Below are 14529 nucleotides of genomic sequence, written 5' to 3'. Positions count from 1 at the left end.
ACACAAAGTCACATATTTTATAAGAATTTCAATTGTGTTGTAAGATGACAATTCCCCCAAGAGGGTAAATCCATTCCCCCGAGAGGGTAAATCAATTATCTCGAGAGGGTATATCAATTGCCCTGAGAGGTTAAAGTAATTCTCCCAGGAGGGGAAAACAATTCCCACGAGAGGGTAAATAAATTCCCCCGAAAGGGTAAACAATTACCCCGAGAGGGTAAAGCAATTCCTCTGAGAGGGTAAATCAATTCTCCAGAGAGGGCCAATAAATTCCCTCAAGAAGGTAAATCAATTCCCCTGAAAGGGTAAATCAATTTCCACGAAAGGGTAATTCAGTTCCCCTTAGGGGTCATGCACAAATGATGTCACGCTCCAAGGGGGGGAGGGGGTCGAGCCAAGTGTGACAAGCCTTACAGAATTTTTGGAGGACTCATACAAAAAGTGTGACAAAGGGGGGGGGAGGAGGGGGTCGAAAAAGTTGAAATTTAGCGTGACATAATTTGTGTACCATCCCTTAGAGGGTGAAGTAATTCCCCCGAGCGGGTAAATCAATTCCCCTCGAAAGAATTAATCAATTCTCCTGAGAGGGTAAATCAATTCTCCCGAAAGGGTAAAACAATTACCCCGAGAGGGTAAAGCAATTACCCCGAGAAGGTAAATCAATACTTATGAAAGGATAAATCTATTGCCTCGAGAGGGTTAATCGATTCTCCGAGCGGGTAAAGTAAAGAGGAATGAGGTATGAGATGTAAAGAATGAGTAAGTGAGGAGTACGGAATGAGGAATCAGTAAATAGGCATGAGGAGTGAGGAATGTCGAGTCAGGACTGAAAAATGAAGGATTGAAAAATAATGAGTGATGAATGAGGCGAAAACAATTAGGAATGAGGAGTCAGGAGCATGTGCGTAGCCAGGATTTCCATCAGGGAGGGGCAAGTTACCTTGAAAGTTAATTTACAAATTTTACGCGAAAAATACAAACTCTGAACTCTTTTCGCATGAAAAGTTAAACTATTAAAATAATCCCTTTGTTTATTCACAGTTAGAAAAGTTTAGTCAAAAACACGTACTGCCCATATACGCATAATTGTCCCATGTGAATAGGAAATTCAGCAAACATGGGACTGATATGCATTTATGGGCAGCGAATGAGTCTAATTTGCTTTCCAAGTAACATGTTTATAATAGCTAAAAAAATTCCGAAGATGGATTCCAGGAACATTTAATCCAAAACTAACTTCTGGATTAATGCAGACACCCGCAAGTTAGTTTTTCGAAGCAATACGTCAGAAATTTGCCAAAAAAAATTTGATTCCTGTAGAGATGTGTTAGAGATTTGATTTTAATTTTTCCTCTGGTAATGTTGTCAATCGAATAAAAAGAAAATACAAGTTTATGATATTTATGCAAACATTTATTGCAAAAATTCATTTGTAAACTACTCCAAACATTTCTCAAGTATATTTTTTGGGTTCCTCCGATTTTTTTTCTACAACTTAAACAAATAGTACATTCAATTTCTCAACAGATTTCTTCGAATTTCCTCTTGAATTTCTTCAGGAATAAAACTCATAATTCGTCTGGGAATTCTTTCAAGGATACTGTCAATGTTAATTTCAAAAATGAATTCAAAATTATTTCAGTTATATACATCTTTTTCTATTGGGATGTCGTTAGAATGTTTCTTTCGACATTCTCCAAGTATTTTTAGGAAGGACTCTGTCATACATGTTTTTCAATTGTATCAAGAATTCTGCTATCGATTTATGTGGAAGAGTTTCTTAATTGATTTTTGGTGAAAAACATCATAGGATTTCTTCAAAATTTGTATCAGGAGTTTCATTTTAAAAACTGTAAAATTCTTTTGATAAATTTTCAGACTTTTTTTTCTAGATTTCTTCCAGAAATAGCACAAGCAACTATATTGAAGAATAACCAAAATTTCTTCAAAAAATGATATAAGAGCTACTCTGCGGATTCCTTTATACTCCTAAAAGTTGCTTTCTCATAAGCTCTTTTTAATATTTCATTGTGCATAATTTATATATATATATATTTTCTTCAGAATTTTATCTATAGATTCTTACATGATTTTGCACAAAAAATCCTGAATAATCCAAAATTTTTATTAGGAATTCATTCTTCAAATTCTTCCGAAGTTTAGTCAGGTTTTATCCTCAGCATATATTTTAAAGATATTTATGAAATCCAGGAAGTAATATCTTGAAAAATTTCCTTAAGATTCTATAGATTAATTTTTGGTACTGATCTGGAAGACATTTATAGATATATTAAATTTTTTTCTCAGCTATGCTTTCCTCAGGCATAGGCATTCGTCTCTAAAAAATTGAAACTATGAAAATAAAACCCCAAAAATGCATTATATGAAAACTTGAAAAATCTATTTTCCCAGATTCCTCAGAAAATCCAACCAAAAAGGACTAAAAAAGGATTTATCCCAGATTTTTTCTAAGAATATCACAATCTGAATTTCATGGAATCCAGAAAGTAATTTCTCGAGAAATATTCTTTGGATTTTGCAGTTTAATTTTTGGTAGGGATCTTGGAGATATTTATGGATAAATTATAATTACATAATTCGAAGCAAGTCTTAAATTTGGTTTCTGTCATCTATTATATAAATATTTTAAGGAATTCTTAGAACAAATATTGTAGGGATTCCACAGAATTAATTGCTAGAAAACCAGTGTGACATATTCTAAATGATCTTTGTTTTATTACTTAGAGGCAATGAAAAAACAAATAATGCGAGTTATCTATTATCGGATACCGTGGCAAGTTCTTCGAAGAATTCCTGGATTTCATTACTAACTGGCAAAATACATTGCGGACTGTCGATAAAACGTTCGAATGATGTTTGGTAAAATCTTCAGCAAAAGTCTGATATCAATTGAGTTCCAGCAGTAATTAAAAAAAAATGTATCATGACGCAATTTTACGTAAACATGAATTCTGAAGATCATCTCTTAAAAATTTAAAAATGTATGCACCTATGTAGCAAGTCAGTCAATTTTCTTTATCAGGCAGAGGGGGGAGGACAACGGACCTCCTCTGCCTCTGGCTGCGCCCATGGTCAGGAGTGAGGAATGAGGAATGGAGAACGAGTAATGAGGAGAAAGGAATTAGGAGTGAAGAATGCAGAATGAGGAATGGGGAAATAGGAGTGAGGTATGAAGAGTGAAGAATGAGTTGTGAGGAATAAGGAGTCAGGAATGAGGAATGTAAAGTGACAAGTGAGGAATGAGGAGTGAGGAATGAGGAATGTGAGCAACGATTTTGAAAGGCAGAATTAAGATTTGTAGTTGACTTTGAATGAAATAACATATAAATGGGGTAATTGAAGTGAATTGAATACATTAAAAATGGATTTTGATGAGCAGAAGTAATACATTGTTGTACAGTTGTCGGCAAAAAAATAGATCCTTCCGTGATAAATTTTAAAATGTTTAAAAAAAAAAGTCATGACTTATCATGGTTACCCCCTTGCGCCTTGATGATTGTCTGCAGTCGTTTTAGTATGCTTACTATCAGGTTTTCCAGGTATCGGGGATCCAGTTAGTTCTAGGTCTTCATTTTCTGTCAAATAATACGTTTTTTGTTGTTAGTTACGTCAATTTTTCCCCTATGTTATCGAGATCCTCGATAGGGTTCAAGTCAGGGCTCTGGGGTGGCCATTCCAAGAGTTTTATGTGACAGGATCGGAAGAAAGCGAACATTTTCTTAGCCGAGAGCTTTGATATATTGTCTCTCAGAAAGGAGTAGTTGTCCTCGAAACCCATTTTCAGTAATTAAACTCCAACATCTACACTGATTAGAAATAAAGTCATCTGCTGTCATGATTATATTAATTTAGGCCAGTTTACTCACTCCAAATCACGAGACACAGCCCCAGACCATGATTTTACCTACACCATGTGTCATTATCCACACGGTTCCTTTATTGCTAGTTGCAGTATATTTTTAATTTGTGTTCCTATAGTTGCGGTATCCGTTGTTTTCTTATGGGATCCTCCACTATAGGATCACTTTACCGCAACTATTGGTACAAGCAAGAACAGTTTTAGAAATTTCAGTGATATTTCCTCAGTTTTGAAGTTATTTGAACGCTCTTTTCAACTGTTCCGTGCATCAACAAGCAAATACGTCGATTGGCAGTGTCGGTTCTGGGGCTAATGCAATAAAATCAGTGAAAACGGCTCTACCACAACTATAGGAAAACCCACAACTAAGGGAACGCTTACCCTAGAATTTTTTTTTTTTTGTTATACCTCAAATCGAAGATATATTATTATTCCGTCAGTGGGGAATTGAAAGTAACGATATATTGGAATAGATGTGCGAAATTGTCCAGAAAGATCCAGAAGCTGAGCATGTGTATATAAAATGGTTCTGATATGTACAAGACTCATGAATAGGGATTTTCTTACATACGGCTCTATTAATCTCATTTTTCGCCGGTCACTGTTGATTAAAAAACTCAAATTTCCTGAAAATCTGTGAACAAATACACATTGTTGTTTGAAAAAAAAATATCGTTATCGCAGCATAGATCGATAGTTGGACAAAGGCATTGAAAATCTCAAAGCAAGAACCGCCCTCTCCATACATGAATCGATCCAAGCTTTTTCCTCGTTCCAGCATGCCTACTCTCGGTCTATAAATTTCGCATCCGACGTCTGTTTCCTTAGCGTGGTGTCCAAGCGGATGACATGCTCGGATAGCAAAAAAAAAGTACATTTCAATTTATGAGCTCCCATTAGGTTGCATGTTTTCCACTCGGGCTGCACCTCGAACCAAACCGAGAAAAAAAACCGCTCGTTCCTAATCAGATTTGTCTCCTTTTGTCTCTCTTTCCCGTCCCGTTTTCAGATTCGCCACCGCTTCGGACTGTACGACGAGATCACCACCGCCAACGGGAGACGCGTTCGCCACTGCAACTGGATTCGGTTCCTGCGGGTGTCGGAAACCTACGGGCCCCAGGTGAACGTCGTCTGCGCCAAGGTGAAAGGTGAACCGATCTACGAGATCGTCAAACCGATCCCCTCCCACCAGGAACTGGTGGTGTACTACCTGCCCGAAGGCCCGGAAGAGCTGTTCTTCATCCGGATGCGGAGTCAGCTGTACCGGCAGACCATGGATTCGATACTAGAAGGTGGGTCTCCGTGGTCGATCCAGAACGTAATAACTGAACTAATCTCTTCTCTCTTCTATTCTTACAGACTCCCCCCTTGACCTGTCCACGTCCCTGCTGTCCCGGGTAATGCTTCCGATCTCACCCCCGTCCGGCACCGAAGACGAACGAAAGTCCGTTTCGGGCGACAGTTCGATTTCCATCTCGTCCGGAGCGAGCACCAGCGGCGGTGACCTGGACACCTGCTCCGCTATCCCGTCCGTGCCACGAAGTTCCCCGAAAGCGCGTCCCTCCCGAGGGGAACGGGCCATGCTGCCGTGCGAAGTGTGCGGCAAGGCCTTCGACCGTCCTAGTCTGCTCAAGAGGCACATGCGAACGCACACCGGCGAGAAGCCACACGTGTGTGGTGTCTGCGGGAAGGGATTCAGCACGTCCAGCTCGCTGAACACGCACGTGAGGATCCACAGCGGCGAGAAGCCGCACCAGTGCCAGGTGTGCGGCAAGCGATTCACCGCCAGCTCCAATCTGTACTACCATCGGATGACGCACATTAAGGTGGGTGTCATTAATCAATGTCGCGATTTTTCGGGGATGTGTGTGTGAATGAAATTTTTGTATTGCAACCACGGTAGAGTCACTACATTTAAATCAGTGATTTGAAAACCAGTCAAGATTTGTGACAATCAGGTGGGTATTTATTGACTAAAGGGCTTATGTAACAATGAAAGATTCTCTCCTCTCTCGCTCTCTTATGATTATAACAGTTTCACTATGAACCAATGCACGAGTTCACTTGACGTTTGAGCGGTGCCGAATTCACTAGTTGCCAAGGTTACGTAAATAAGACGGCACCGCTCAAACGTCAAATAATGAACTCATGCATTGGTCCATAGATCGAAACACAATGCCATTGGCTAGCATTTCATGCAAAAAATGCATCAGAAGAGATTAATTTGACTCAGTAATTGATTAAAGTAAACAAGGAGAGATAGGCAATTTTGGAAAGTTATGCGAGGTTATGGCATTGCTTAGGCTTCAAATTCAATCATTGCGTTTTCTCAACGATTATGGTAGAAATAATCAATCTCAATCCATACAAAACCCACAAACAACATCGCAAAATCTTATCCACTTATTACATCCACGAATTCTATTGTTGAAGCAAATCAATTATTCTATTTGATAAATTCAATCCACGAAAAGAAATCATATCAAAAAACTAAATTTCTCAATGTAAAACTTCAAATCAAATTCACTGACAAACTCCACAATCCAACTTCACAAATTAAGCCTACAAAAATATCGGCAAAAAATCTACAATTGAAATTTATGCTAATGGACCTTTTTAAGATTAGCAAGTGATGGAATTCTCCTTGGAAACATTTCTACAATGCTGCGGAACGTTTTCTACGGGAGGGGCATATTGCCCGGTTTGTTTTGAAACGGCTAGATTTGGACCGTTTACAGAAAACGTCTTGTACTCTTTTTAGAAGCTACCTGGCAAGAGAAAGTTGAGTGCAAAGCATGATCAATCAAGTAAATAACACTTTGACACCAAAAACTATGGAAGTAATGCATTTGCCACTGCGATAGAGCAGATTTTCCTTAGGGGGGGGGGGGGACGTATTATACTTGTTTACCATAATCCAAAACTGCAATCAACATTTGCAATCCACATCTGCAATCGAAAACTACAATCATAATCCATAATCCATATCTACAATCCAAATCAGCAATTTAAATCCACTATATTAGTATTCATTCCCTATCCGCAATCCAATTCTGCAATCAAAATCTACAATATCAATCCACAATCAAAATCTGCAATAATAAAATCTACAATGAAAATCAGTATTCCTAATCTTTAATCCAAATTTGCAATCCAATTCTACAATCATGATCCACAATCTAAATCTGCAATAAAAAATCTGTAATTGAAATCTACAATCCAAATCTGTAATCCATATTTGCAATCCGAATCTGCAATCTAAATCTGCAATTTCGATATGTAAATTTTGATTGCAGATGTGGATTATAACTGTGGATAGCAGATTTGGATTGTAAATTTTTTTTATTGAAGATTAAATAAAAAATCTTCAATCCAAATATGCAATCCACATTTGCAACCCACATCTGCAATCGAAATGTACAATCATAATCCATAATCCAAATCTTCAATTCCAATCAGCAATCCAATCCACAATCCTAATTTTCAATCCTAATCCACAATCCAAATCTACAATTTTAATCCATAATCAAAATCTGCAATAAAAAACCCTACAATGTAAATAAGCATTCCTTATCATTAATCCAAATTTGCAAACGAGATACACAATCCAAATGTGCAATGCAAATCCACAATCGTAATCTGCAATCAAAAAATCTACAATCCACATCTACAATCCAAATCTGAAATCCTAATCCACAATCCAAATCTGCAATCTAAATCTACAATTGAAATCCACAATTAAAATCTAAATCTGCAATCTACATTTGCAAACCTTATCTGCAATCAAAATCTACAATCTTAATCCACAATCCAAATCTGCAATCCACATTTGCAACCCAAATCTGCAATTATAATCAACAATCCAAATCCACAATCCAGATCTGTTATTCAAATTTCAAAATCCGACTCTGCAATCCAAATGCACAATCCAAATCTGCTATTGAAATCTATAATCCAAATCAGCAATCCAATTTTGCAATCCACATCTGCAGTCCTAATCCATAATTCAAATCTGCAATAACAAATCTATAATTCAAATCTGCAATCCAAATCTCAATGCAATGTCGCGATTTTCGGGGGTTTGTGTTTGAGTTGTTCGGTTAGAAATTTTGTTGAAATCAAAGTCTGAATTGAAAGTCTGATTTAAAAGTCTGAATTAAAATAAAGAGTTAAAAGTCTGAACTCAAAGTTCGAACTCAAAGTCTAAACTCAAAGTCTAAACTCAATGTCTGAATTAAAAGTGTGAATTTAAAGTCTGGATTCAAAGTCTGAATTCAAAGACAAAACTCAAAGTCTGAATTCAAAGTGTGAATTTAAAGTCTGCATTCGAGGTCTGGATTAAAAGTCTAAATTCAAAGTCTGAATTCAAAGACAGAATTCAAAGTCAGGATTCAAAGTCTAAGTTCAAAGTCTGAATTCAAAATCAGAATTCAGAATTTGAACTTAAACTTCGATTTCAGACTTTGAATTCAGACTTTGAATTCAGACTTTGAATTCAGACTTTGAGTTCAAACTTTGAGTTCTGACTTTGAGTTCAGACTTTGAGTTCAGACTTTGAATTGAGACATTGAATTCAGACTTTGAATTTAGACTTTGAATTCAGATTTTGAATTCAGATCTTGAATTTAGACTTTGAATTCAGACTTTGAATTCAGACTTTGAATTCAGACTTTGAATTCAGACTTTGAATTCAGACTTTGAATTCAGACTTTGAATTCAGACTTTGTATTCAGACTTTGAATTGAGACTTTGAATTGAGACTTTGAATTCAGACATTGAATTCAGACTTTGAGTTCATACTTCAAGTTCAGACTTTGAATTCAGACTTTGAATTCAAACATTGAATTCATACTTCAAGTTCAGACTTTGAATTCAGAATTTGAACTTAGACTTTGATTTCAAGTGAAATTCAATTGAAATTAAATTGATATTGTAATTCGAATGGAATTCAAATGAAATAAAATGAAATTAAATGAAATTTCAATTGAAATTCAGTTAAAATTGAAACTGAAATTTAATTGAAATTCTTCAATTCAATTTAATTGACATTCAATTTATATTCCATTGAAATTTAATTGAAATTCCATTGAAATTCAATTTAAATGCAATTGAAATTCAATTTAAATGCAATTGAAATTCAATTGAAATTGCATAGATATTCAGTTGAAATTCTAATGAAAATCTATTGAAATCCAATTGAAATTTAATTGAAATTCTATCAAAAATAAATTTAACTTTAATTGAAATGTAACGGAAATTCAAATAAAATTCAATTGAAATTCTATTGAAAATCTTTTGAAATTTAAGTGAAATTCAATTGAAGTTCAATTGAAATTCAGTTGAATTTAAATTGAAATTCGATTGAAATGAATTCAATTGAAATTCGATTAAAATTCAATCTAATTTTTTCTGAAATTACAGTCGGTTCTCCATAACTCGATGTTCAAGGGACCATTGACTTATAGAATTATCACGTTATAGAATATATCAAAACAAAAAACGTCACAAAATCGAAGAAACAAATTTCTGTTCTTCCAATACATGTATTATCACTTCTGCAAAAATCAATATTATTTTGTTGATTGTATATTAAAAACTTTTGATTGAAAACTTTTTTTTGAAGTGCTCGAAAAATCACGTTATTTTTACTGACAATATTTTTTTTTATTTTCGTGTTATTCAACTTTTATTACATCTTGCAAGTATTTATACACCTCAAAACAAGAATTAGACCACGTTTTCCCAAATAAGATAGATTTAAAAATAGATTTCTCGATAACTTTTTCAAATCGGCGGAAGTAACTTTCATACGGTTTAGAGAAAATTAATTAAGAAGAATCATAACCTGTCTTCTAAAAGTGTTTTGAAATGAATCCTCTTTTTAGCATTTTTTCGCCGTGTACATCGCTGAAATTTTGCATGCAATCAGCTCGCGTTCAAAAAACTAGGTAGTTTCTATTATTTCCCACAAAACTAAATAACAAAATTATAAGCCGTTTCATCTAGTTACTTTCGACGTTTTTGTACCAGTGTAAAATCGGCTCAAGTAGTGTTTTGTTTTGATTCGTGCTTAAGTCACTTTGTCTCTCCATACAGCGGAGCGGCGAAAGTAGTGGTTAGGTTGCGAAAGTTGAAAATCTTACTTTCGTCGTTTTGTAAATTTTGAAATTGAACGTTTTAAAAGTGAAAAATCGAGTTGATTTAGAGCGGAACGCGTAGAAGTTCGTCTGCCAAACGCGTAGGATCGATAAAGTAAGTTGGTTCACTTTTATGACTTGAGTCTGTTTGAATAAGTTTTCGAGATTTCGAGTTATGGAGGGAAATTTACCTCCCATGAGGCATCGACTAGTGGAGATATCGAGTTATAGAAATATCGACTTATGTATGGAAATTTGAAGGGATCAAAAAATTCATCAAGTTATAGAGCATATCGAGTTAATTGAAATGTATCGGAAATTCAAATGAAATTATATTGAAAATCTATTGAAATTCAATTGAAATTGAATTGACAATTCGGTTGAAATTAATTCAATTTAAATTCAATTTAAGTTCAATTGAAAATCAATTTAAATTCAATTTAAAATCAATTTAAATTAAATTGAATTTCAATTGAATAACATTTAACCGAATTTAATTTTTTTTTAATTGAATACCGACTAAATGAATTATTAAATGAATTTATATTCAATTGAAATTCAATGAAGATTCAGTTGAAATTCAAATGAAATTCAATTTAAATTCTCTTGAAATTCAATTGAAGTTTGATTGAACTTCAAATTAAATTAATTCAATTGGAATTAAAATTCAATTTAAATTAAAATCAAATTAAATGCAAATTCAATTGATATTCAATTGGAATTCAATCAAAAATCATTTTAAATTAATTTGGATTTCAATTGTAATCGAACTGAAATTCAATTGAAATGCAATTAAAATTCAATTGAAATTCAAATAATATTCAATTGAAATTCAATTAAAATTCAATCAATATTCAAATGATATACAATCAAAATTCACATGAAATTCAATTGAAATACAATTAAATTTCAATTGAAATTCAACTGAAATTAATTTAAAACTCTTTTTTGTGTGCAAATATTTACGCGTGAATGTGTTTCTGCTTTTTTGTGATAGTTTCCTCTCATAGAAACTACAATTTCTAATCAATTCCCATTTTCTCTGCTTTACTTCCAAAAATCCAGGACAAACCGCACAAGTGCAGCCTCTGCTCCAAGTCCTTCCCGACGCCCGGTGATCTCAAGTCGCACATGTACGTCCACAACGGTTCCTGGCCGTTCAAGTGTCACATCTGCTCGCGAGGCTTCTCCAAACAGACGAACCTGAAAAATCACCTCTTCCTGCATACCGGTAAGTAGTGGAAGCCAACGGAATTTCGCGCGCTTTTTTTTTGGTTCTCTGTTCGATATTCAGGAAGGATCATCTCCCCTCGATTGCGATAGTTATTTTTTCAAGGGGTTCGGAAGGAATCACCTGTTGCTAGCTTGGAAAAGGTATCCTTCCAATTATATTTTTACTAGGGTGGAAGCACCGGTTTTGGTCCTATCACCAATTGTATCCAAGGGGGATTATACATAGTTTCGTATGGAAAAAATGGTGCTTCTACCCTACTATGAGGAAGACCAGATCAAGAAGATTTCGTGTTTGGTCGCGTCAGGAGGTCCCTTTGTTCCAACGATCGATGACGAGGACGAGCTTGCACATGTTGCAACGGTCGTCGGCATTGAAAGCCTTGCCCTGCCTGCAGGGAAGCATTCGGTTGCGTGCGAAGGAACATTTGGCTTTCGATACGTAATAATTTATAGGTGTAGGAAGAGGATCGAGCAGAGTAGCTCGATGGGAAATACAAAACCAATAAACCAATTTTTATCGGGAAGGGAGAAAAGGCATATGCAACGTCCGAACAATGCGAAGGATGAAGGGAGGGAAAGAGAAGGGTCTCGTTGAAGGAGAGAAAGAAAGAGACAGAGAAAGTGAGTCCTCGTCAAAGTCAAGTGGTTTGGAGTTGTTATCGTATCCTTTTGATCGGCCTTTCTGGAACTTACCAGTTGCCGTTTGAAGTTGGAAGTGAAAGACGACACGGCACAGAGAGAGGGAGATCCATCGGGTCCGATAGTGAACGAAAATATTTTTACAGACCCATAAGAATATGACAAGTGTTTTCAATATTTTATGCCTTCGTTAATTGAGGAAGTCGGAATAAATCCGGCTGTGGGATGAGCAGAGTCTGAAATGGATTCTGACGATCGTGACATGGGAAAACTGTTTCGGGGCTTTCGGCTGTGATTGATCATCGGCGATCGAGTTCGTCGCTTGCGTGAGAACAAGTCTCTGATGTGTCAATTTGGTGTTATTTTACCAGTTTTTATCAAATTTTGGGCTGTGTGTGCTTATTACTTATTAATTTTCCATCACTATCTATGAATCCGGAGAGATGCTTCTCACTAATGAATATCATCATCGAACAAGAATCCCACCTTAATTACATATATCACCACTACAACCCATGATTTCTTCTCTCCATCCCCCTAAACAGGTGACAAACCGCACGTCTGCGAAGTGTGCAACAAATCGTTCGCCCTCGCCTGCAACCTGAAAGCGCACATGAAAACACACGAAGAAGGCGCCCAAGACGGTCAACCGTCGTCGAGAGCCACGAGCAGCGCCGGTCAGCACAGTCACAGCGAAGGCGAAGAGTCCAGTCCACCGCTGACCTTTGACAAAGCCACCGAGGAGCGACTGAACTTCTCCAAACATCTGCTGTTCTCCAACTACACCAAGCAGATGCTGTCCGGAGTGGGCTGAGATTTCGCCTTCGAGCCCTTCATCAATGGTCGTTCCGTCCAGCTGCCGGTTCCCCACGGGAAATCCAACGCTTCCGGATCGGGTTTCCGGTCACTTTAGCACCACGAGGAAGCGCGGGGAACTTGGGCAGCTCCTTGCGCCAACTAATAGCAAACCGTCTACTAAGTAAGAGCAAATCTAAAGAACCGCACTGAGTGTTTAAAAGTTTTTTTTCTCACGTCCCTATGTGTTTATTTAACTACATTGTACATTAATTTTCTAATGTGTGACAGCCAGGAGCTAGATGTATTTAATGTTCGTTTATTCGGAACTGTTTTTTCGTTTCGTTAGATGCTAGGGGAAAAGGCGATCGTTTCGTCGATTCGATTTTTCCAGTTTAGGCTATCAAGAAGAGTCAAGGTCGAAAGGATGATCCGCTGTATTGTAAATAAGTCGATTCTATGATGTCATAAATTAATACCCTAAGAATGTGTGATTTATCCCCCACTCCCCCCATTTCCCGACTACTTGTATCAGTATCTGAGAAGAGATTTTATTGAAAATATACAAATAAAAGTGTACAGTAACTGTCGAAATAATTGAAACTATTGCTCGAGTACTATCTATTTTGAGAAATTTCCATTAGCACAGAGATTGCGACAATGAGACTGAGAAACTGATGAGAAATGGTAAGTTTACTAGTGCAAAGATGTTCGTCGTCGGAAAATTTGCTATTGTTCTTATATAAGGTAAGTAGACTGAACCAAAACTTCTTAGGTTTTTATAATGTATGACTTATAAACCAGTCAAATTGCACTTCCTTGACCTGATAAAAATATTCATTCCGGTTATCGTGATTAATTATTACAATAACAATTACAACAATAACTTTTTCAACAAATTTTCATCATGTTCTCATTCTAGTTTGAAGTAATTGAAAAACAGTACAAGAGCGTTAACAAGTTCAATTCGTAATTATTCGATGCATCTGAATCAAATGATTTAAAAATTTGACATCACCGAAGCAAAGTTTTTTTTTCGATTGTGCAACTTAAAAGTGGATATGTCTGATTTCCTCAAATGCCAGATTTCATAGTTGAATTCATCAGAATATTGCATTGCAGTTCGGAATTTTAGATTAAATGGTAATAGACATAATATAAAGACTGCATCAGATAAGAATGATGACAGTGATAATGAAAGTGACTGGTCCGATCTGTTTGAAACGCAACCGTTTTTGTAAGAAGAAAATATAACTGTGTTTCCCGCAAATGTAACAATTTTGGATGAAATATATTCATTTCAGGAATTCTTCGAAGCATTCGTCAAGAAATGCAATAGGGGTAACACAAATTTACAAGCCATACCTTCTGAGATACCTGTTTATTTTCTACTATATATTTTTCTTTAGATTTTTCAAGAAACTTCGTAGATAATCATTCGAATGTTTGTTTCTAGAAATCTTTCCTGGGAGTAGCTCGAATTTCACTAAAGATTACTTTCGATGATTGAACCCCGTATGGCATAAAGTCTTTTGGCATAAAGCCGTTTGGCATAAAGTCATTTTGCATAATAGTTGTTTGGCATAATGTCCGTTTGGCATAATGGTCATTTGGCATAACGGCCGTTTATCATCATGATTGACTTAAATAAATATCGGCATTTTTCTAGCTTTCACCGAGAACTTACACAACCGAGCCCATAGCATAAAATGTTGGTAGGTTCTAAACAAGCGTTGTGTTCGTTTAGAGATTTTCCACAGTAAGAATTTAAAATATTGTTGTGACATTAGAGAGCATTACTAAATAAAACTCGTGACGGGTCTCTTCATCTCAGAACATTGAGTA

General features: G+C 36.1%; 1 protein-coding gene across 1 annotated transcript in view; it reads left to right on the top strand.

Moving 5' to 3' along the window:
• The window catches only part of LOC5565898 (zinc finger protein 235), a 40300-nt gene extending 27013 nt beyond the window's left edge, over positions 1 to 13287 (top strand). The window contains exons 2-5 of the mRNA XM_021848121.1: positions 4890 to 5172; positions 5240 to 5706; positions 11083 to 11248; positions 12435 to 13287. Of these exons, the coding sequence (XP_021703813.1) occupies positions 4890 to 5172; positions 5240 to 5706; positions 11083 to 11248; positions 12435 to 12703 (1185 nt within the window). The 3' untranslated portion in view covers positions 12704 to 13287. The remainder of the gene's footprint in view (positions 1 to 4889; positions 5173 to 5239; positions 5707 to 11082; positions 11249 to 12434) is intronic.
• The last annotated feature ends 1242 nt before the right edge of the window (positions 13288 to 14529 follow it).

The sequence above is a fragment of the Aedes aegypti genome, chromosome 2 (genome assembly GCF_002204515.2).
Source record: "Aedes aegypti strain LVP_AGWG chromosome 2, AaegL5.0 Primary Assembly, whole genome shotgun sequence".
NCBI classification, from domain to species: domain Eukaryota; kingdom Metazoa; phylum Arthropoda; class Insecta; order Diptera; family Culicidae; genus Aedes; species Aedes aegypti.
This window is presented reverse-complemented; position numbering and strand designations above follow the sequence as displayed.